At 41.7% G+C, this 24,666-nt stretch overlaps 1 protein-coding gene across 28 annotated transcripts in view; it reads left to right on the top strand.

Annotated features, from left to right (window-relative positions):
* Meis2 (Meis homeobox 2) overlaps window positions 1-24,666 on the top strand; it is a 206,274-nt gene that overhangs the window by 144,423 nt on the left and 37,185 nt on the right. For all 28 annotated transcript variants that reach the window (NM_001346047.1, NM_001346056.1, NM_001346053.1 and 25 more), the window contains one exon: window positions 1,367-1,443. In NM_001346047.1, the coding sequence (NP_001332976.1) occupies window positions 1,367-1,443 (77 nt within the window). The remainder of the gene's footprint in view (window positions 1-1,366; window positions 1,444-24,666) is intronic.

Below are 24,666 nucleotides of genomic sequence, written 5' to 3'. Positions count from 1 at the left end.
GTGGATGATGCCTCCGATTGTGGAAGATGAAGTACCTGAGGGTTGAATTCTTAGATGATTGAAAATTATCTCCTTCCTCCAAGGCTGGGATGATTAGAATACTTAAAAGATTTATCTGTTTTATTCTTAACTGTATGTATAAATGTGTATTGGGGGTATGCATGATGATCCAGACACCATGATAACCCAGAGTTCCCAGATACCCTGGATCTGGAATTATAGGCAGCTGTGAGCTTCCCAACATGGGTTCTGGGAATAGAATTTCTGTCCTCTGCAAAAGAAGTGGGAGGTGCTTCTACACTGAGCCATCTCCCTGGCCCCCTGATAACTCTTCAGTGATGCTGGTGGGAAATAGTTATGACAAAAGGCTTTCTAGTCTATGAACAACTCTGACACAGGGATAAAAGTTTACCTTCCCGTTTAAGAAAACCAGTGAATTCTGAACAGGACCTTATGTAACAGATGCGTTTCATAATTATGCACCCTCCAGCACAGAATCTCTTGAAGGAAATGTATGATTGTAAAATAACATTCCTGGGTTTCACGATGAGAGAGGAAAAGAGAGAGGGGTTTAATAGGAGTGTTGTTCATTATCAGTGTGAATGAACTGTGGTAGGAAGAAAAGAATTAAAAACCGAAACCCATGGCTTTGTTCTCTAGTTGCTGTACTTGAAGTTGACATGGAAAAATTCCATAGGAAGCATGTCATAAAACTGACTCCTTCCCCCCTGAGATGTCAGATGTATGCCTAGGGGAAGGGACAGGTAACCTAGGCAAGTCACTCTACATGACCTTGATAGCCCAGAGCACTAATCTGTAAAAAATTAAAGAATCCCAACCCCACCCAGACTAAGAACTCTGCATCCAATCCCTTTTATACCTTGGCTTTCAAAATAGTTGTGATAACATATCAGCCAAGAGTCCAAACTTCTACTGTGGTTACTGACTAAGAAAAATAGTTATGTTGACCAATCTCTCAAAGGTAGAATGGAGTGAGAATTCCTCCTAAACTCACAAGGGAGCAAAGGAAATGGGTCTCCAAGCTTTCTACATGCAACAGACAGGAAAAGAGACACCCAGAATCCTGATGCCAATGCAGGATACTTTCCACCCCCGACTGATCAAAAACATGGAGTGACCTAGGCACCTGGACATTCATTGCTGGTCCTGCAGACTGTGACAGGAAGTTAGGCTGCCCCTACTGGCTCCTGTCCACACTTGTCAGCAAGTTAAACATATTTTTAAGTGTGATAAGGAGAACCGAGCCGTAGAATAAAGAATGCACGAAGGGTGGCTTCACGCTTAGAAGTATGTGCCTCTTTCCCGACTTCTGATGCATCTTTTAAAATGTTTGTCTCTTCATCAGCACCCGTACCCTTCAGAAGAACAGAAGAAACAGTTAGCGCAAGACACGGGACTGACAATTCTGCAAGTGAACAACTGGTGAGTGACCCCAAGATCTCTCTCCCTGGACTAGAGTGGGGCTCCTGAGTGATTGTTTACGTTTCTCTCTTGGTTTTATTTCTGGAACAAAGGAAGTCAAGGGTAACCCTTGCATTTCTTCCCTGAGGTGAAATGTATGCCTAGGGTGAGGGACAGGTAGCCTAGGCAAGTGGGCTTTGTACTCTCTTCTTCTCTCTCAGCTGCTTTCTTTCCCTTTTTGTCTCCCCCTAAGCTCAACTGTCCCCTCCTCTAATGCTTTAAAATTCTCCAGCTGAGTCAAAAGTTCTATCTGGCTCATTCCTGTTGAATACTGTTGCCTGTGTGTTGTTTTGCACAATGCTTATAGCCACTATTTCTGGAAAGGGTTTCTTTTGTCTGGACTCTCAGGAACACTGTAGACACGGGATGTCTTAGAACCTACGCATAGCTATTTATTTACCATAATTTTTCTTTAATAGAAGGGAAGGCTTTTTTCCATTTTTACCTTGTGCTTTAGATTTCTTGCATGGTGGTATATGGGCCATCTACCCTTTGTACGTGGCTTAGAGGGTAACTGAGGAAAGAGGAGGGGTAAGGGATTAAATAAAATGATCACAGTGGCCAAGAAATGATATAGGAATTACTTATCAAAATACTGGCCCGGGTTTTATCAGCAGCTTAATTTTGTTCTGTACATTCTTGGGGTGATGTTCAGATTAATTGAACTGACAGTTTTCTTTCAAAATTCAGGGGAAGTATTTGCACGGATTTCAGGCCTTATACAAACTTAATTACATGGAACTCCACTTTATCATTCTAATTCCATGTAGCAGAGGTTGTATTTACAAATGAGAAGTCTCTGGCTTTATTCACAGCTTTCCTTAATATATTTATCAAAGCAGGTTCATTTACAAAGTGCTCTATCTGTGGGATACAGGCAGGCAGACATTAACAAAGCTTTTAGGTTTATCAGGCTCGCTGCCTGATGAGCTACCCGAGGGTCAATTGATTTTGTGGTTCTGTGATTCATTTTTTTCTCATTTTTCTAGGATCACAATGAGAGACATGCTTGGAGAATTAGCCAGTTTGTCTGCCTTATCTGTCAGGCAATTTTTTTTTTCCCAGGGAAGTCAAGCTACTTAAATTGGCCACAGGAACTGTCGTTATCTGACTTTAATGCACCCTATAGTGTGGATAGCATTTCAATTACACCAGTAACCAAAGCTTAGCTGCAGCCCTTTTCATGCCTACTGTTGTACAGAAAGTGATGTGCCTACCTACAGAAGCAGAAAATTGAGTTGCCTTGCTTCTGTCAGGGTGATTAATGCAGAAATAAACTGCTAACCCGAAAAGAGAGGCAGAAAGAAAGGATAGACAATACAGACCGGGATTCTCTTTAATTTTCTTCTGAAGATTGGAGCTATGTACATTTAAAGATACCCTTTAGAGCAAAAATCTTGGAATAAAGGTTGTAATCTCTGGGGTGAGATGTGCCTGGGACTGTGCCTTGGTAGGGGCCTCCTGATGTAAATATATAATGTGTAAGCATATACATTCTCATTCCTGTTCCCAGTTCAAGCAATCAGTTGTCTGAAACAATAAAATAAACATATTCTGGGTTAGGTTTAGGAGACTCAGCCCCACACTGGTCTCCAATGTAAGGTGCTGCATAGCCAATGGTGCCCAGTACAGGTAACATCACTTTAGAAATTTGGTGGTTGTTTTTTGTTTTGTTTTGTAAATTTGGGACACATTCCGGGAAGTTGTGGTGGGAATTTTTGAGACAAATGGAATGTTTTTACGCTGATATTTGGCATTGACATTTGACCTTTCTTTGAAAATGCTGTCACATTTCATCCGTTCCTGGCTTTTTTTTTTTTTTTTTTTTTTTTTTTTTTTTTTTTTTGATGTAATCATTGCCCTTGAAGAGAAAGGCGACTCAGTCCTCTATGTAAAGACCAGCCCTCCTCATAGACACCTGGCTGGGACCTGGAAGAAAGGACCCTTCTTTTCTGAATTCCACAGAGCCCCAAGGCATGTGCAGGAGTTCAGTTGGTGTGATATTTCGGGTGTCTTGTTTCTCTGTGATTTGGGCCACATTTGCCGAGGGTGAGGACATGACAGTCTGTCACATGGCACACTTGCCGTAATACGGGATAAACGCTGACACCTCTGTCTCTACAAAATAATTCCATCTTTCTAATTTTCACACTTCCTTCTGAAAAAATTTCTGTAATCCTGCCCTTAGGTCCAATTCTTAGCTAATAGCTACCATAACTTTGATAATAAGGTGTGACTCATGAGGACGGCTCCCCAAGTTCCCCTGAAGCTCTGCCAAGAGTTGAAGACAGGGGCCCCCTATCCGGGGATTTCAGAAAGGAATCTGAAGGGAATCACTCCCCACACTGGTACATTTTGAACTTGTCCATCCACTGCCTTGACAAAGTCTCCTTTGAAACGGTGCTGACTCGTCTCTCTCAGGAGGCTTCAGACTCACAGACCTCAGACGCAGAGAGTGACAGGAAGAATGAACATTCTAAAAGAATGTTCTAGACCCTGAGAATGACTACTCTCAGGGGGAAAAAGGGATCAAAAGTAGCTCCTGGGGCTGTAGAGATGCTCGGTGATTAAGAGCACTTGCTGATCATTCAGAGGACCCAAGTTTAATGTCCAGAACCCAAGTTAGACGGCTCACAACCGTGTGTATCTCCAAGCCTCTGTGGGAATATCCCCAATATGTGCATGCCAGACACAGACACACATAAACACACACATGGACACATGAACACACATGGACACATACATGAAAGTTAATTTAAAAAAAAAAAACAAATAGTTTCTAAACTTTAAACCCTTTCCCCATCAGCCAGATGTGGCCAGAGTCTAGTCTTATATGACACAGGGGTTACACCCAAGGACTTGAGTATAGTCAGGGAAACCAATATCTATAGTTAATAAGCAACAGGACACAGCCCCACATACCTAATGAGAGCAATAAGCAGTAAAAACAGGCCAGTAAAGACCATCAGTAATTAGGAACTAGGAACAAATAGGGAGCATGGAAGTTTAAGAGATAACTGAGAGAATTAGAGATGTGTTGCATCTTTGTAGTCTAGGCTATAAAGGACCCTAGAGAATTTCTCAGATGTACTTACAGAGAGAGTGTGTAAAACAGGATGGCACGACCAAACCGAAGTGTGACTCCCAGAAGGATCAGAGTTTATGACACCAGTGTCATGTCCCCAACAATCATCTCACAGAAGTCCATGAATAATAAATCGCTCAAGTAAGATTTCTTTTTCAAGATGACATTATAGATGAGAGGGTTGGGCATGGTACCTCACACCTGTAACCCTAGGACTTCAGAGACTGGGGCAGGCAGGATATGTTGAGTTCAACACTAGCCTGGGCTATGTAGTGAGTTCCAGGTCAATTTGGACTGCATGGTTAAGTCTTGCCTCAAAAATCCAAACACAAGGTCAGGCATGGTGGGTCACTTGTTTGTCACAAAAATGAAAGGACCCAAGTTCCAACCCCAGAGCCCACATAAGTCTGGCAGTAGTGGTTCCCATCTGTTGTCCCTGCTGCCTAAAGTGAGATGGAAGGCACAGACAGGAGAATCTGCAGAGGCTCGGGGAGCTACCTCGCTTAGTTCATACAGCAGACAACAAAGAAACCTTGTCTCAAACAAGGTGGAAGTCAAGGACTGACCTCCAACATTGCTGATCTCTACATGTCTGCTATGGTGTGTGCATACTGCACTAATATACACACAAACCACTCAGGCACATATCATACACACACACACACACACACACACACACACACACACACACACACACACCCCACAGAGGAAAAAATGTAAAACTCTTTCGGCTAAATCACAAAACATTCATGTTTACATGGAACACAACATCAGAATTACATTGTAGTTACAATATTTACCTAAAATTCTCATCTGTAGATTAATTTTATTATTGTTGTTCCTTCATTTTGAAGCAGGGTCTTGCCTACCCACAATTCTCCATGTTGTTCAGGTTGGCCTTGAACTCACAATCCTCATTTATCCACCTGAGTTCTGGGCTTACGGGCACACAAAACTGCATTTGGTCTCTATGCTACTATTGTTCTTTTGAAAAACTCTCACTATGTAACCTTGGCTTATCTGGAACTTGCTTTGTAGACCAGGCTGTTCTTGAACTCACATAAATTGGCCTCTAACTTTAAAGTTCTGGAATTAAAGGCATGAGACACTGTTCCTGGCTCCAGATTAATTTTTAAAAGAAAAAAATTGCATTTTTAAAAAATCATGAGATTATGGTAATTATAATCAACTACAAAACAACATCCAAGATCTACAGGGGTGAGCCATTGATGGAATGCAGGTAAACTAGGATTTACTTCTTCTTAGAAGATAGGTGCCAGACCCCCAAATGAAAAAGCATGAAGCTTAAATCAAGGAACTTTTCTGTGAAGGAGGTCCAGAGAACTCCTTTGTATAATAGATAAATGCCCTGCCCAATCTCTCAAACTAAGATGAACGACTAATCACTCATGTCCTGCTTGGCCATTTCCCCATCAGGAGGGCCCATAATCATGTGAGCTGTAACATCTCTAAATGATCAACACCCTCATAGAGGACAGAAGCTTGACTTCTCATGCTTCAGATTGGCCCCATCACAATTTTTTTAGAAGTTACAGGAGTTTGTTCCATTAAGACTGAAGGACTTTTGACAATCTCTTGAGGGTCAGGGTATCTTCCTAGTAGTTGATCTCCCTTGCAGCCTTACAAAGGCTCAACGCCTTCCCAGACACCAGCTCAGGTAACTTGGCTTTCTTGCGTGTGAAATGGAACCACGCTGGAGTAAAGGACACTTGTGTTAAAGTATGGTGTAGCTTATGAACACTCTGAGAATCAAAGGCAACATGGTTGGGACTCTGAAGTCCTGATTAAAGTGCAGCCAGCAGCAGAGTGGTTGCCTGAAGGATGCAGTAATGTTCTCTAGGAACCCATTGTCCCAGACAAACTTACAAGATGCTTTGAGCTTTGACTTGAAGAGCGAGGTCATCCTGCTCTAGGTGGACTTCAGGAGGGACAGTCACTTGCAGGCTTATGCTAGTGAATTCCCCAGTCCAACTTGAAGCCTAATTAGTAGGACGCAGAGGAAGTGTGCCCAAAAGGTCAGACCTTTTTACAGCAAGGGAAGGAAAGTCATGGTGAGAGTTGCCATTGTCTTCTCACCCCCGAGAGAGCAGACACTGGGAAATACGTTGTAATATTAGGACATCAAGAGTAAGCTGGGAACTGAGGGAATAATTTTGCGGTAAACATATGGAATAATTGGCCAGTGGTGCAAGAAATGTAAATGAGGCACCGAGACAGCTGGACACTTTTATCTCAAGAGAGAAAGGACTGAAGGATTGAGTGATAAACCAGGGAGGTGGGGTTGAGAAAAACCTAGACAGAGCAAAGCGTGCCGGACTAAATACCCTCTTTCTGCTCAGCAATTTCCACCATGGCCATTTGTTAAATGCATAGCTGCCGTCTGCGGTGATTATTTCCAAGGAACATCTATGTTTCAGAATAAAAATCCATTTGAATCTCAAGTCAGATTTGCCAGGTGCTAGATTCATTGTCAGCATTTAATGTGCTGAGACTGCCAATGCTGAGGAAATGAATAAAAAAAAAAAAAGCATGATTTTGAACTCCAGTGTGGAGAGCGGGAGGTAAGAGGTCTCTCTCTCTCTAGGTTCTCTGTGCCAGGAACACCCAATCTCTGGAAGAGAGGTAGAGAGGCCAAGGGGACCCAATGCTTCCAACTTGTCTCATGCTGTCTTCTGCTAGCCACAAGTGGGCTTCCTCATAACTGACACTCTCTGGCTGTAATAGCATAAGACTTCCCATCTCTGCTCATCTTCCCGTGAACTCTTATCAAAGAGCGTTCTTATTATTTCTTGGAGACCCACAGCAAGAAGGAAGGAGTGGGATAGCTGAGAGATTAAAAGACAGGAAAAGAAAAACAAGCATGAATGCTTAAGTAGAAGGACTGCCCTGAGATCAGGTGGCTTGGGAATCAAACTGGGGTGTTAAGCTAGGAATCCATAGGTGGTATGAAATTCTCCACCCCCCCCCCAAATGTGAACTTTGGAGCTACTTCATGGACTGGGGCGGCCTGGTCTCCCACCCATTGCTTTATCTGATCAGTGATTCTAGACAGGTCCCATCCTGGACTGATAGAAGTAGCATTTCTAGAAATTTCGATTCAGTACAAATGTAGGCAGGCAGCTCAGACTCAGCAAGAGCCTTTTAAAAGTTGTAAACAAAAGGAGCAGAGGGGAGTTGGGGTGGGGGTGGGGGACGAGAAGCCAGGGCAGAGGCAAGGGAGTGAGTGAGGCAGTCCTTTATGGTCAACTACACCCACCCACTCCTTTGTGCTTTTTCCTTTTTCTTTTTTTTCTTTATATAGAAAGGGTGAAATATGGTTTTCATAGCAAACTGGCAGCGTTATCTCAGGATGCATATTTCTTTGCTGGGCTAGAATGCCAATAAGAGGAGAGAAAAAAAAGTTTCTCATTTAGAGGAATGTACAGTGCTGGAGAGAAAACACCAAACAACAACAACAACAAAAGAATGCAATGAATTTTTGAAACAATTCCAAAAAAAAAAAAGGAAGAAAGAAAGAAAGAAAAAGAAAAGTCCCTTAAAGAAATGTTTAAATTTTTTTTGAGAGAAAATTCCTTATATTGAAAGTTACTGTTGTTCAAGTCTCTATATTATAGAAGGAAAATTGGCCTATAATATGTTTAATTTTTTTGAGATTTTTAGAATTTAGCCTTCTCTCTTTCACTGACAAGAACAATGAGCTCCAGACAGCTCCTGCATTCGGCACAGGGATCTACCTACCACTGCACTTCATTATGCCAGTATTTGGAAGAGAGACAAGGTTTGCTCAAATAGGTCCTTTATCCATCTCCACTGGCATGATCTACATGGTGTCTCTGGTGATGCTGAAAGAAAAGCCCACACCTCAGGCAGCTATAGGATTTGACATTTGGATGCCTACTGACTTGACCGGTTACTCCTTTTCATGGGGCGGGGGGGGGGGGGGGGGGGGGTGAAGTGACGTCATTGGAAATATTACAGATGTATCCTATAGCAACTGATTTAGTAAGTATTTCTAGTTCCAATTACAGAGGGATAAAGTGAAAATTGTATTTTAAAAAAAGATTAAAAAAAACAACAAGGAATTGGGATGTTCAAGTTACTCTTAAGTTATTTTTAGAATGTAGAAGCTAGAGAGCTTTGCCTGTGCAGTGCTTCCACGGAGCCTGAAATTAGAAGCTATTAAAATGATACAAAATAGATTAGAATGTATCAATACTGCCTTGTCTCCAGGGCTGGCTTGTTCCCTCCCTCCCTTTCTCCCTCCTTCCCTCCCCCTTCCCTCCCTCCCTCCTCTTTCTTTCTTTCTTTCTTTCTTTCTTTCTTTCTTTCTTTCTTTCTTTCTTTCTCCTCCTCCTCCTCCTCCTCCTCCTCCTCCTCCTTCTTCTTCTCTCTCTCTCTCTCTCTCTCTCTCTCTCTCTCTCTCTCTCTCTCTCTCTCTCTCTTTCTCTCTCTTTCTCTCTCTCTCTCTCATCCTGAGGGCTGCTACAGCTTGGTCCAGTTTTCAGTATTGTTGGTGTGTTCCCCTTCACACACACTACTACTACTATGGGGCTTTTTCCAGTAAAATTCCCTGCAGCATTGACTACTTTTTAAATTCCTTCCAAAAATCTGCTCTGAGGGAACTCCTCTCTGAATAGTGTTTAGATGGCCCGCACCTGTGCACTTCACTAGTTCATTCATGCATTCTCCCACTGGAGAGCAGCCTTGTAAAAATTACTTAATTGAGAATCTGCTCTGTTAATGAGTAAATGTAGGTCCTATTAACCTTGTGATCTCGAGAACTCATTTTTTGTTGTTACTACTGCTGTTTACATTGTGTTGAATTTGTAAGTATGAGAGTGGACAGGGTTAGGTAGCGGTTCCTCGTGTCCACCCTGACGTCCACTCCTTCCCTCCACTCAGACACTCAGAACTACTTATTCCTATTGTGCAAACAAGGAAGATCAGTTTATATCTGAGGGAGAGGATCCCTAGAGATTTGGGGAGAGAAGTAAAGAAAGCTTTGGGGTGTTTTGGTTTGGTTTGGTTTTTTTCGGGTTTTTTTTCCCAATATTGCTTTTCTCAAGTTCTTTTCCTGTTCATTGTTTTTCTTCTAATCAGAACATCCCCTGTTGTTTCCGGTTTGGTCGGGGTTTGTGGGTGAATCGGAATCGCCCATGCTGACTGGCCATTCCCTAGAGATTAGCTGCTGACTTCTTCCAGTCCTCACTGAGAGTCACATACATTCTACACTCAGGTTGAAAAATGCAAAGTTCTTTCTCTCTTTCCCTGGCAAGGTAAACACTGGAAGACAGAGCATTTCCCCTTGTTTCCAGATACAATGTATCTTTTAGATAAGTCCCCGCAGGCTGAGGTTTCAGGTTGTTTAGCATGGACTTCTAGGGCTCCAAACTTCCCTCAAGCCTTTAGATAAGAAACAATAACGTCAGCAGACCTAATTCAGAGTGCTTGGAACAGGAAACAAGTTCTTCTCCAGATCTGAATTCAAATCACCTCAAAGTCCACAAGGTAAAAATTCTCCCCAGAGGTCTTGACTTTATGGCTTCAAGTCAGCTTTTGAGAAAAAGCTGGGTCTTCCTTGACGAGGGGTATTCTCCGCCCTTTGTTTGGTAAGATGATGTCTTTCTGGCCACCGGCACGTGCATACTTCATATTGTATAATGCTGCTGATAATGTCGAAGTGAAACGCTCATCTATTTTAAACCTGCATTTCAGATTTGATTTCACATAAATCGGAAACCTATGCTACTTTCAATAATGATACACACAGTTTTCTAAAATTTAGAGGAGTCTGCTCTTCAAATAAGACTTTGCTTGTTGTACAATGGACACTCGGAGTGTACAGAAACTAGGCAATGTGGTCTGTTTGTCAGGGTTTCCTAAACGGTGGGTGTGATTCTTAGTGTTTTATTTGCTAGCGCGGTTTAAAAGCTGCACGGGGGATTCATGAGCAGTTTTCCTCTTCTTAAAAGTCTGTACAAAGAAGCTCACCGGAATGTAGCCACAGCTGCTTTATTTCCTGTGTTACCTGAGGCTAGGTGAGGCAGGGCAAATTCCAAATAGCTTCTTAGCCACGAGCTGCTGAGTCCTGCTGCTCTTGGACCTGTGTGATTCGGTGTGACTTTGCTATCCATGCAGGCTTTCTGCGAACCTGAGTTGTGGTCGAGCGTTGCCTGTTTGTGAGCTTGTGTCTTATGCATGGGCCAGAGTCATAGAACGGAAAAGAGAGAAGGAGATGTCCCCAGTATGAAGGAGCCGACCAAGCCTGGGATTAACTTCCCTCATGTTTTACTTCATGATATTACAAAAGCAACCTCAGTAAACAGGAAACGGGTGATGTGTAAAATAATTAGCACCAAAGGGAACATAATAGGTGACTTATTAAAATCCATACATGGATTATATGACCCTGTCAGGTTCAGAGACCAGGGAGCACATGACTCAAGTGCCATTTCTGAGGGGATCGCCCCAGTGCACTTTGTCAGCTTAGTGGCTTCTGACATTAACTAAGCTGCAGGTATGGTTGATTGAGTAGCCCTTTGACAGGAGTGAGAAACGGGCATCACCTAGTCCTTGCTGAGCTCCAGCTCCGCTTTCATTACCTTCTCCGAGAATTACATTTACTCAACCAACATATGTGTAGTTCTGGGAAAATCTCTCCAGACCCCAGAAGTCATTGTTCCACTCATAATAAAATTACACTATCAATTTGCCACAAGAGGAACACTGGAGTTCACTAAATTATTGTCATGTGTTTTCTTCCTAAAGACAAAGTGATAGCAATTAAAACAACAACCACAACCACCACCCCTGGATATTTTTTTTTAACAGTGTGAGGGGAGGATGGAGGCTGGCTCGCAAGGGAGGTTGTGTCTCTCTTTTCCATGTTACACGTTTCATTTTCCTTAATTAGAAAATGGCGCTTATAGAGAGTGAGCAGGAGGTTTAAGTGAAGAAAGAGGGAAGAATGAAGCCTGAGCTGAACCCTAAATAATATGTCAGAAAATGACAACTTGCCTCCCTCTAGACTATTTCATTTGAAAGATTTGCTAGGTTACATTAGGCTTGGATAGATTTTTCTGGAAATGGGGCCATAACCCACAGACTAAAAAATGCCCCAGCTTCACAGTTCTACAGATAGCCCATATCTTGGTCCCATCATGGTGACAAGTACACACTTCTTAGCACCCACCTTGAGCACAAGTTTCAGGATGCTCTATCCCTTGGGATTTGACCTCTAGTTATGACATAAGAATACCATGCTTCTTGATGATCAGCAGGATCTAATATCCTACTGTTTGAATTCATATTCTGCTAGGTTAATTAAAGAATGGCCAATAATTTAGTCTCAGGAGGAATTCTTGACTGTTCATACCCTCATATAAATAATGCCTGTCTATTTACTATCAGGTGAATTACAAAATAAATTTAGAATTGTATATATTATGCTTAAGTCAATTTCTATTCCATTGTAAAATAAAATTTTCCAGTCCCAGGGAGTAGTTCACTATTTTTAAATGATAACTCTAATGATATAGTTTTGCTAAATAATTGAGGAAACCCCTTTGCAGTATATTATAATGAATCTTTTAAGACAAATGTAAAAGTGCTTGCATGGTACTTCGTGGAGATGATATGATTTTCCAAGATAACACCAGAAAATTGGTAACAGAGGGGAAAATAAAACAATGACTACCCCCCTGTTGCTTACGTTACCTACACAAAATCTTCCACAGTCTAACAGAATTTACCAAGAGACTAAAATGGATTCAAAGATCAAAATCTCTGTAACAGAAAAGGGCAGCATAATGACATTGAGGTGTGTGTCGTGGCTAAGAGTCTTGGCATTTGACTATAAGAGCAAACAAGCCAATGCTCTGAAATAATAATTTCTAAGTTTTCATTCTGCTTTTGAATTGAACCACAGAGCTGAGGTCTTAGTAAGTATTCATAACTTGGTACTGAACTGAATTCGCACCAGATAGAATGGAAAAGGCTCGGGAAGGAAACACACTGAAAACATCCATTGGGCAAGAGGGCCACTCAGCAAGCTGTTTCTTACAGGAGATTAGATTTGAAGTTCAGTTTGAATCAGGGGAAGGAACTGTTGTTAGTAGACAGATAGCAGTATGAGAGGCCGTGAAGGAGGGGAACTTAGTCCAGGAAGAAAACGGCTTTCTCTTTCTAGAGAAAAATAAACTTGCAAGTTATCTACTATACAGAGAAAGGGGGGTGGAGACAGAGACAGACACAGAGAGAGGGGCAGGGAGAGAGAGAGAAACAGAGAGAGACAGAGAGAGAAACAGAGAGAGAGCGAGCCCAGATCCGTAGAGCAGTGGAAAGAGCAGTGTTCACACACAGCAGCGTGCAGTGTGATCTGTGGAGAAAGTAGACCTGGACATCATCAGGAGCTTGGGTCTAATTCTAACCCAGACAATGTGTGTGATCTCAGGCAATTTATCCTTTCTTAGTATCTATTCCCTCATCCATTAAAGAACCAGGAGTGGTTGATTTTTTTAAAGGTCCTTTCTATCCTTAAAATTCTATTATTTTATTATTCTAAGCCTGTGAACTAGAAAAAAAAAATCTAGTCAAAGCAGGCGAGATGAAACATGATTTTAACCATTGTATCCTGAATTGATTAGAAGAAGAGATAGAGAGACCAGTCCTAGGAGGCTATGAGGGACTTAAACAAAACCCCGAATCAGGGGCTTAGCTATTAAAATGAAGAAAAAGAAACCAATTTTTATCGCTATTGTTAAAAACCGTAGCAGGATTTAGTGACTAATTCAGCATGGGGTGAGAATAGAATGAGAACCCAACTCTAGGTTTTAGAGAGCAAAGGCTTGGGGCTGATTTCCACAATGACAACAGATTGGGGAGTGGGGGGTGTTACTAATGATTGCTCTGGGAAGATGAGCTTGTTTTCACGATTGGTCACAAAAAGTAGAGATGGACCCTGTGGGAGGGGGGGGGGACAGTCAGAAGAACAGGAAACACTGTGGGACCACACAGAGGGGACAAAGGTGAGTCTGAGGGTAGAGATGTTATTCACACCCTGCCAGCAGATGAGCCTGTCCCGAAGGAGAGGAAGCCTTGGTGACAGGGATGCTGGGAGGAAACCAAGCTGATCACCAATCAGTGACAATTCATCACCCCATAGACAGCTCCCTGAGAGCACTGTCGGGAAGAGCGCTATACGGGACAAGACTTCAATATATCAATATATAGGTTAGAGTGCCCAGTTGGATGGGGCGAGTAGGGTTGAGGAAAAGTTACGTATCTCTTTAAAGCTCAAAGATCGTGGGTCCAGGGAAATGGCACAGAGAGTGATGGGGCCGGCTACCATGCTTGATGGCCTCAGTTCAGTACCCAGGGAAACTATACAGTAGAGGGAGAGAATCCATTCTTCCAGATTGTCTTCTGACCTCCACATAAACACTGTGGCACACAAGCACAATTCTCCACCCCCACCCCCACCAAGGTTTAGATGGGTCCATAAAAGATACACTTTGTATCATAAAACTTTTGATTTAGGTAGACAATCTGTAATTTTTCCATAGATGTGAAGTTTGAAAGTCTTATTACATGTGTGGAATTATAGAATCTTTTTACACATACGGGCCTTGTTTTGTTATCTTGTGTTTTTGAAATGCATCTGGGGTTCTATTCCTTCAGAGGTCAGCAACAAAACAAAGACAATCTTTCTTCTAGAATGCTATGGAGTCAGTTATGGAGAATAGCATTTTGTAATCTCCTGCCCTGACACTTCCATAGCAACTTATAAACTTAAAAAAGGCAGCTCTGAAGAATACTGAAATATCATCTTACTAAGCTTTCTGAATGGGGTCTGTGAACATCTGATCTTAGTTGCTTGAATTAAACTCTTCTTGCAAGGTAGATACTCTTCTGAACAGTCAAAGGGCTTCAGATGGCCAGACCACCTTCATTTGTTAATGTTATCTTTTTTGTTGTTCTTGTTTGCTTTTTGTATGTGTGCATGCATGCATACGTGCCTGCGTGTATACACGTGTGCGCCATGGTTTCACTATGTAACGCTGGGTGTCCTGGAACAAGCTTTGTAAACAAAGCTGGCCTCAGTCTCACAGGGATTCACCTGCCTTTGCCTCCAGTGCTAGGACTAAGGTGTGCACCAGCACACCCTGCCCTGTTTCTGTTATATACACTGAACTCCTCACAATGTCATTTTATTAGCAAATTGTCTATTTAGTCAACTCCTGACCATAAGGCAGAACAAGGCATAAAGCTTACAACTTGCAGCTAGGAATAATGAACTATTCCACTTACATGTTTAAGTCAGCCAGACATTTGTGACATGCCCTCAAGTCTTATAGAACATCAAATAAATTTAGCAACTTGCAAAAGGGATAACTGTACCATTTAGATACCCAAGTCAGTGGAGAATCTGTGACATCCTCCAACATCCCAAAGCACAATTTAGTCAACAAATCCCTGACACTTGCAACCATGGACCCCTCTAAGCTATGCTTTGCTTTACCGCTCACTAGGTCCCAAAGCTGACTTCTCACTGAAGAACCTGATCTGAAGGGTCTCCTCCATACGTTCACAGTTTGCGTTGCTGTGTTGGTAAACCAAAGTTCATCTCCATGAAAAACTCTCCCACATAGGAGCGCTGTTCCTGTCAAGGGGAATTGGATATCCCTAAGCTAGATAAGCCCTAGAATTTCAAATAACTCTGCTCTTCAGTGAGTTTGAAACCTTTTGGAAACTCATCTTGTCCTATCAGATGCAATGAACGAATCATCTTGGTTATTATCCCATCCTGGCTATATTCGGAATAATGTATGAAAATTTTACAATTTCTTCAGGAAAGACGAGTGTTAACAGGCTGAGTCATTTTATGAGAATATATTATTTTATGACTCAAATCTTTATTTAAGGGGAGCATTAAATACAACATCAAACAGTCAGTGTAATCATCATTACAGTGGAGCTGAATCTTATAATAAATCTCTCCGTGGTTCCCTGGGACACTTGCCTTGCAAGACTCAATTTCACTTAGCTTTTGGTAACACTGTGTTCAGAAAAAGGGATGCCATTGTTAACCACCAGCACCACTTCTATTATTAAAATGTTTCCACAATTACCTGAAGAAAGTTCAGCTTCATTTAAAAATGCATATGCCATTACTTGAGGGTGGCAAAGAAGGTCCATTGGCTGTCTGTTGTCACAGTATCCACTGATGTGACTGGCCCCCAACAGTCTAACTTGTTGAATAAGTGCCCCGGTGAGGAAGGGCTGTATTACACTCGAGGAAAGATGCTACCACAGTGCTCCCTCCATGTAGTTAAAAACTGATCAGGGCCCTAAAACTTTATCAAAGGTAATTGGAAATTTAAAGTGTAGAATAATAGTCCTGTTAGCACTGGGCAGTTGCTAATAAAGTTAAATACTAGATCATTTAAGTGAATAAATTATAAGTACAAAATGCCTTAAAGGTAGGTAATCTCGGCCCAAACTGTCATCCCTAAATCACAGCCCCCCCCCCAAAAAAATCTGAGTTATAGATAGAACAAATAATTTTCTTACTTGGTGGTAAAAGCTAAGCTTGGAACCGATCAAGTCACCATGTTCAAAGCTGTGCACAGGATACCCCCTCCTCACACCTCCAAGTCTTCATTTCAATCTTTAAATGATCTCAAAAAGAAAAACGAGCCACTAACTCACCTCCTTTTTGCCCCCTCCATGTCTTCAAGCTGTGACCCACTAGAATTTTAAGGCAAATGGAAGCTGCCTCCCTAATGCTTATTACTGAGCTTGTGAGTCGTGAAGAATTAATTAGCAAAACACAGCTGACCTTTTTCCACTCTATTGTTTTAAGTATACTTTTGATTTGATTTTACTTTATGCATACAGGTGTTCTGCATGCCTGGCGCCCGTGCAGCCCAGAAGAGGCTGCCCCTGGAACTAGAGTTAAGGGAAGTTGTGTGCCTCCATGTGCTGAGAATTGAACCTGGGTCTTCTAGAAAAGCAGCAAGCTCTCTTAACATTTAAACCATCTCTTCAGCCCATCAAATACATTTTGTTAAATGAAATGGATATGTATGCTTTTTTTTTTTCAAAAGCATGAAACCTTCATTTTGGATTTAGAAATGATTAAATTGGTTACTGGAGGACTGAGAGAGCGAGGCTAGCCAAAAGCACAGAGAGCACTTAACCTGAATGATATAATAAAAATGAGAGCTGGGGACCCGAGCAGGAGGACGGTAATGGAAACACAGCTACTGTTAAAAACTTAACAATTAGCCAAGAGTGGGAGCCACTGCCATATTGAATACGTGACCTTGGACTCCAACCAATTATGAAGACCCAGGGCAGCCAGCGAACAAAGCAATTACAATGGGAGTCAAACTATTAAGGAGCCAAGAGTTCAGTGGCTTTATGTGCCTGCCAAGGTATCCCTAGAATGCCATGTAATAGGAATTGAATAATACTAAGAGTCCCACATGGTGGCTTAAAGCAAGTTATGGTATGTTCCAATCCCGGCAGCTTTTTCATTTTGATGAGTATGGGTGTGGTTATTTTATTTTCATATGTACTTTTACATTTAAACTGAAATAACGATTAACAGTAAATTGCCAGTGGTTTAGTTGGCTATGAACTTGTAACTAAGTACACTTGGAGTTCTCTCTCTCTCTGTCTCTCTGTCTCTGTCTCTCTGTCTCTGTCTCTCTCTCTGTCTCTCTCTTTCTCTCTCTCTCTCTCCTCTCACTTGCTTGCTCTCAGGTAAATTTTACCGCCTGATATTTCATGCTAGGCAAAGCTCATACAGGAGATGAAAAGCCATGAAGCATAGCAAATATCACAAGGCCAGTACCATTTCTTGTTTATAAAGAAAAACAAGGAACATACGTTAAGTAGAAAGGTGCCGGTTGAGAGAAATTTGAAATGCCTTCGAGTTAAAACCATCAGGGATCAGAAAGCAGAAGGCAAATTCTAGAGGCCAGTACACCCAGGGAAGAGGCTGATGAATTGCCTCGTGCACATTTTAATTAAACTATCATCTTGAGAATTTTTTGTGTGTGTATTGATTTACACAGTACTTAAAAAAGCCTACCCCTATCCCCTCCCTCCTTTGAATGCTAAAGCTTTGTGCCTTCAGCTTGACTCTATGAAAATAAATGACTTTTCTTTGGAATTGTTGTGGAGGGAGGGGGGAAACAAATGGGTGGACATGTTCTCTTCTCCTCTGCAACATGTTTAAGTTTCAAACTGTTCATATAATTATGCTGGCATGTATTTCTCCCTGGCTCTAGTCATGCAGAAAAATTTTAAACATGAGGAGTTGGACAACTCTAATGTGGTGTAAAATCTACTTACGCATTGTATTTCTTTCAATATTCGTTACCAACAGTACGCACATTGTTAAAATTAAAAGAAAATGTTAGCTTTCTGCCCTAATGCATTTATGTGATACACATCGCTGCCAAATATTTTATTAACATTGAAAAGGGGAAGTATGAAAATAATAGAAATCTTAGATACAGGGATGGCTTTGAGCAGAGGTGACAGTGACAGCCATCTCATAGTAATGGCTACTTACATGGCCCAGACCAGATGGTTCTTAGCCAATGGGAATTAGTTACCTAACCTAATTCCTACCCTGAGGAATCTATTAGTCTAAGTTCTTCTGTATCCAGGAGTAAACTGAGGCAGAGTTTGAAGGGATCTTTTGAGGAGCATTGGGAAGTAAGAACTGAATAACACCTTTAAGACTCTCAAGTCCTGTGTGAAGGTTTAGAGTTGCAGATGTAAAATTCTCTTGTGATCACTTCTGGTAAACTGGAGGTTCATGTCTTCAAACTTCCTCACTCTTTCCTATCTCTATCCATTCTCACCTGAACTCTGAAACAAACGGTTAACAAATAGTAAGAAGAATCCTTGGCACTACTGTGTGGGCTTTGTTCAAAGGATTGACTCTTTCTCAAATGCCAACTGAAACACACACACACACACACACACACACACACACACACACACACACATACACACACAAAATACATGTCCTGTAAGAACTGGAAAATGATTGTTGGAGGAAATAGAGAATCTCCAGGATCCGTCTGTCTTTCTGTCTGCTCACCTGTCTTATCTGTCTATCAATCATCGACCTTCCTTGTATTAGCTTTCCAGGGTAGCTTTCCTACGCTGCAGCCCCTATGGAAGACTGAGTTGTTTCCACCTGAGAGGATTCCTAGGTACTAATGAGTGAGCTCATGCTGCCCACCTAAGCCAAATTGGAAATGATACCACTCAGGACAACCTCAGGACTCAGTCCAGAACAGGCTGTCTCGACTCAGACCTGTGTCCTTAGGTCTGCTCCTGCACGGCCCCCTTGCTCAAACCCTAATCTGCCAGCTCAGAACCTATGCTGGGTCCCAGGTCCTCTGAGAAGGCAGTGAGACCACAAAAGCCGTCAGCAAGAGAAGCGTGAACATGTGCACATGAACAGACATGCTACCTTGTCTCCACTCTTACTGCCCCTCCACGGAGACTCAACTGACAAAACCCAAAAACAAATGAACAAAGCAAACAGCCACCACAACCACCACAACACAAAAGAAACTCCTAGTAAGTTTGATGGAAATATGTTAACTAACCTTAAAAAAAGACCATAATCAGTATTCCTCCTTTTGTTGGTGGTTGAATTTTAAATTAATTGAATTTTTAAAATGGCAACAGATGGTTCTCATTTTATTAGATTTTAAATTCATAAAAGTTAGGAGCTGTACCTTTTGGCTTGTTCTGTCTGGTGCAGATCCTCGCATAGGCCAGAATATTCTATACAACTCCAGGGGCTACCCGTTCACACTGTCTAGGCACCTTCAGAGCCATGCAGCTCAACAGATCTGGGTAAAGCCTGACTCATTACGGATATTGAAAGGGTTCTCACACCGTAATGGTTCAACTAAGAGCCCACCAGTATTAGTATAATACTGGCATTATTTCTGTCATTAGTTGCTTATCTCTCCACGTTAAATGTTAAGTGTGTGTGTGTGTGTGTGTGTGTGTGTGTGTGTGTGTGTGTGTGTATCTGTGTAGATACGTAGGTATATATAGTATATGTCTAAATAGCAGTAGACTTTGAGGAATGCCACTATCCCACGCAAACTCTTCTTCTTAGTTGAGTTTTATGATAATCAAGTTCTTCCACGCCCCCTTCTCAATAATTTGTAAGCACCTTATAGGCCAGCTTTGTGAAATGTCTCATTATCTGTGGATCTGTCTGTCTATTCATTTGTTTATCAGTTCACCTATCTTTAGAAATTTTAAATGGTGTAATAACTCCAAGAACAGTGACACTAATGTAGTATTAGATTAAAAGAATGTTACTTTATATGGGCGTACATGTAATTTAGAGGCACTTAGAGGAAACTCTATACTTAGCATGATTCTTGGCCACAGTAGACAGGTTGATCCCACTCATTTTGGGATTGCTAATTTGCCGTTAATTAGGAAGATTGATTCTGTTCTGTGGTGCACTTTCCTGGTTTCTGGGGCACTTTGCTGGCTGCCATTGTCCTTGCAAATGGGTGACTAGATGCCTCTCGGACTCACAAAACTGAAGAGCTTTCAGACTTCTAGAAAGCAAGGATTAGCATTTTAAAATTTAATTTATGTTATAAAGCACAGCCTGCTGTTATTTTAAACAAACTTCTGCTTTATTTCATTTCTTATTGGTTTAGGCTTTAACAGAAAAGCAGTGCTCTGAGTTGAATAGTTTGTGAAGGAATATGTTTTTGTTTCCAGAATCGTTCACTCTATTTTTTTTTTGAGGTGGCAGGACAGAAACCATCACGGTTTTGCTGTTCTGTATAAAACATTAATTTTTAAGCATTTGCTGTTTGTCTTCCGTGTGGTGTGCTGGCTTTCCTGCTTGTAAACCTTTTCCTTATACTCTCTTCTTTAGGTAGATGACAAATTTTAGTCATTTGACTGTTCTTACAGGTAATTACTTTAACTAAGATGAGTTATATTCCCCTCATTGGAATGAAGTTGAGGAAGCTATCAAAACTAGTGAAAGGAAAACTTCTGAAAATGTTTCAAACATTGTCATTAAGAATGGGCTGAACCAACACAGAAACAAACGTGGAGCCTGCAAGTGTAATGGAAGCCACTTAACCACTGCAGTTTCGATGCCAGGCATCACCAGAGATTATTCAGGCAACTTTGAACCACATAATTTATTTCAAAGTGATGGAAACTGGATAGTCAAAGCAATATAAGGATCAAAGAGCTAGAGAGATGGCTCAGAGGTTACGCTCACTGGCTATTCTTCCAGAGGGCCGGTATTCAACCTACACAACAGCTAGCAAACATCTGGGACTACAGTTCCAGTCCAGACTCTCTTCTGGACTCCCTGGGTAGCAGGCATACCCATGGTACATAGACATTTGTGTGGGCGAAACACCTACACGTATAAAATAACAAAACAAAAATGTAAAAAGTATCCAATCTCATGTACATGCATCATATGCTACAAAATGCCACAGACAATGTAGCTATGTCTTCCCTTACAGAAGGCCATACGTATATATGATGAACATGGCTGAACATTACACACACATACGTATATATGATGAACATGGCTGAACATTACACACACATACATATATATGATGAACATGGCTGAACATTACACACATATTTCCACTTGAAATCAGGGGCCTGATTGCACCTGAATCTGACTTCACCCTTGACAACTTTAATATTTTGGCAAATATTTTATGATTCTTTTTCTGTGGAATACGGTAAAAGTTATCTCGATGGGCTGTTTTTAAATATGCTAAAGATAATCTCAGAACAAAATTAATTTAAAAAGAAAAAAAACACTAGACCCAACCAGCATGAGACTGAGAACTGGCGCACAAAGAGGGTCGTAAGCACACACATCTGCACTTTCTTAGCCAGCTGGCCATTTGGCGTGGTTTGGAGGGGACAGTGTATAGTCTAGGTGGCCTCCACTAGCACTATGGGCTCTTTGGTACTTGGTGCCCCCTTGCTATTTCTGGATAGCTCTGGGTGTTTTCTGAAATAATTCATTGAGAGAGCCACTCAACTTATCTCCTTGACTTCCAGTCTATATGTGGACCTTCGGGTAGCTCCTTCTTGACAGCCAGAATTCTGCTGAGCTGTTACTTCCACCCCTGATGTGTATATATTTATTAAGTATAAATTGACTATTGAATACAGTTGGAAGTTCAGTTTGTTCACATGCCGGTCTGTCCGCAAGTGGGTGTGGAGCATCTACCATTGCACAGTCACCCAGCCTGGTGTCGGGACATAGGCCAGATACAGTCTGTTCAAGGGCAGGTTACCCTCTGCTCTCAACAGAGCTTCCGATTGAGAATCAAATGTGAATGTTAAAGCCACAGAGTTCTTACATTAACTGTTTAAAATTTGTATACGTTTTCCTTTTCAGGAGAATTCTTGAGCTCTTAGCCAGAATAGCCCACATAATGCTTCTCTAAATGTTATTTCAAATATTGGAACTGTATCTCCCTTCTATGGTGTTAGGGGAGAGATTAAAATGAAAAATGAAGGGGGCAATGGAATGTACTAGGAGGTTCATTCTCCTTACCCTTTAGAGGAGCCACCCCAGCCAGAGCTAATAATTCTGGTTCTTTCTAAAGAGCTCTACCTGTGCCCTTTTCTGGTCTCTCCCTATCGCCAACATCCCACCAAGACAAGCCAGTGACCTCAGAGGTAGAAAAGAATGAGACACATGTAGGTCAAGTGGCCTCAGCCATGCCTTCATCTGATCTTACATTGGTATTCACTGCTTGCATAGCCCTGTGCCTGGGAGCCCCGGGTTCCACGTCTGTCATGAGATAATGCCTTGCTTCAGATACCATTAAGGCAGAATGGCGGCCCTTGGCAAGGACTGCAGAAAAACAAGTCTCCTTACTATTGTTTCATGGGGCTATATCTGTTCTCTTTCTATTCCTAGGAAACCCTTCCGGATCTTTCTATAGAGAGTGACAGATTAATAGTTATGATTTAGCAGGTGCTGCTGCGTGACTTCCAGGAACTTCCTATCCCTTTCGAAAGCGAGTTCTCACCCTGCTCTGTTTGTCTGTTCGATTTTTCCCCGAGCTCTGTATCCCTCCTGATGAAGTAGCGTCTTCACAGAGGTGTGTATAGAACTTATAAAATAATGACAGGGAACTGCCACCAAGAGTTTGATTGCTCCATAGCTGCTAATAAAAATGGTGAGTGTTGTGGCAAAATAACCCTTTAAAAGAAAAAAAAAAAAAAAACCACAGTGCATAGGTACCCACAGTCACAGCAGAGGCAGGTGGATCTCTGTGAGCCTGAGGCCAGCCTGGTCTATGCAGTAAGTTCCAGGCTAAAAATAAAAAAGACAGAATAAACAAACAAACAAACAAACAATCAAACAGTCAAATATATAAATAAATCCTGGCTAGTTCTAAATATTTTTCTAGTCGTTTTTTCCCCCTTCCTCTAAGCCTTTGTTCAGCTTGTTGCTTATCAAACAACTAAAATTAAACATCTGAGTTTTATAATGTGCCACTGAGTTAATAGTGTTTGCTGTAGGCTTTTAAGTACTCAGAGCATGATTTTTTACAGTCATTCTAAACATATGAATGAATGAATGAATGAATGAATGAATGAACAGAACAGGTATTGTTTTTCTAGCACTGAGTTGACATGACACCCCTCCCTTGGGCACTTCCAGTATAATGCATTGTTTCTTGTATTAAAATACTGGAAACAAGACCCACCGTCCTTCTATTAATACATCTCTCAATTATGTTTTTGAAAAAGACAAACGGTACTGTGGGCATCAAGATGCTGTGAGGGAAGTATCACATGGGACAGGCTCACTGGGGCTCCTGAAATGGTACTTAATATCTCCAGTCAAAATCCATAAGGACTGAGGGGTAAACACGGCACCACACTTGCCTACCATGTGCTAGGTCCTGGGTTTATCCCAGCATTCTCAGGAAAATGTATATGGTCTAGAAATCAGAACACATGATACACATGATCTATCACCTAGGGTTAACCCCACCTCGTGCTTGCTTCCTTTCTTATTTCTTAGTTGGATCCCCTTCTTTCTTCTTTTTTACCTGCCCACTCTTGCCTCTTCCCAGGGTCCTCTTCTTAGCTCCCTCTGAACCTGCCTTTTGAGACGGCCCTCCCTGTTCCCTCAACACCACTTATTCCTGTACCTCTGCTTTCAATGCCAATTTTCATCAGACTCCCTCGTACCTCATCAGGCCCTTCGTGTTGGGTGGGGGCGGGGCAGGAGGAGGCTCTCCACAGGATTGGCAGGCCTTGCAAATCTTTGGGCTGCTGTAATAAAATCTCTAGTTCCTGAGATTTATGAGGTCAGATGCATGTAGAAGAGAAAGCACCTACAGTTCATGAAACTGTAAAGAATGCCAAGTGCATAGATAGGAAGAAAAGATGCCCAAAAGCCTGACAGCTCATATCTTTGCCAATCTGGTTTGCATTTCCTTTCATTTATCATCCAGGTATCACAGGTATTCAAATGGCCAATCCCAGTGCTGTGTGTGTGTGTGTGTGTGTGTGTGTGTGTGTATGTGCGTGTGTCTTTTTAAAGCTCTCAAGATATCAGTTTACATAATTAATAGAAATATACCAGCAGGTGACTGTAATGTGATTATAAAGTACAGTCCTGGCTGTTGGGGTGTATTGAATACTTTTAAATGAAATATGCGGAGTGTGTGTACGCACGCAATGCGTCTAAATTAATGCAGCCTTTCCAATCAGCCAGAAAGAGAGAAAGGATGTAAATTGCTAGCATGTGTTGTTCAAAATGCAAAAGTAAGGAAGCAATATTGATCTGTGCTTTAGATGTTTATTTACATCAGTTGCACGGCGTTAAGATGTCTGGCCATAATTATCAGGACCTGCCCACCTGTCAAACCGCAATTGGGTTATTTCCCCCCATTGTCTTCCAGCAGTAAATCTTCAGGTCAGGATGGGCATTAGACAAATGGAAAAAGGCGACTTTCCCAGAACATGTAATTCATTATGGAAAATAGGTG

Source organism: Mus musculus, chromosome 2 (genome assembly GCF_000001635.26).
Source record: "Mus musculus strain C57BL/6J chromosome 2, GRCm38.p6 C57BL/6J".
Classification (NCBI taxonomy): domain Eukaryota; kingdom Metazoa; phylum Chordata; class Mammalia; order Rodentia; family Muridae; genus Mus; species Mus musculus.
Note: the sequence above shows the minus strand (reverse complement) of the source record. Positions and strands in the feature narration are given on the sequence as shown.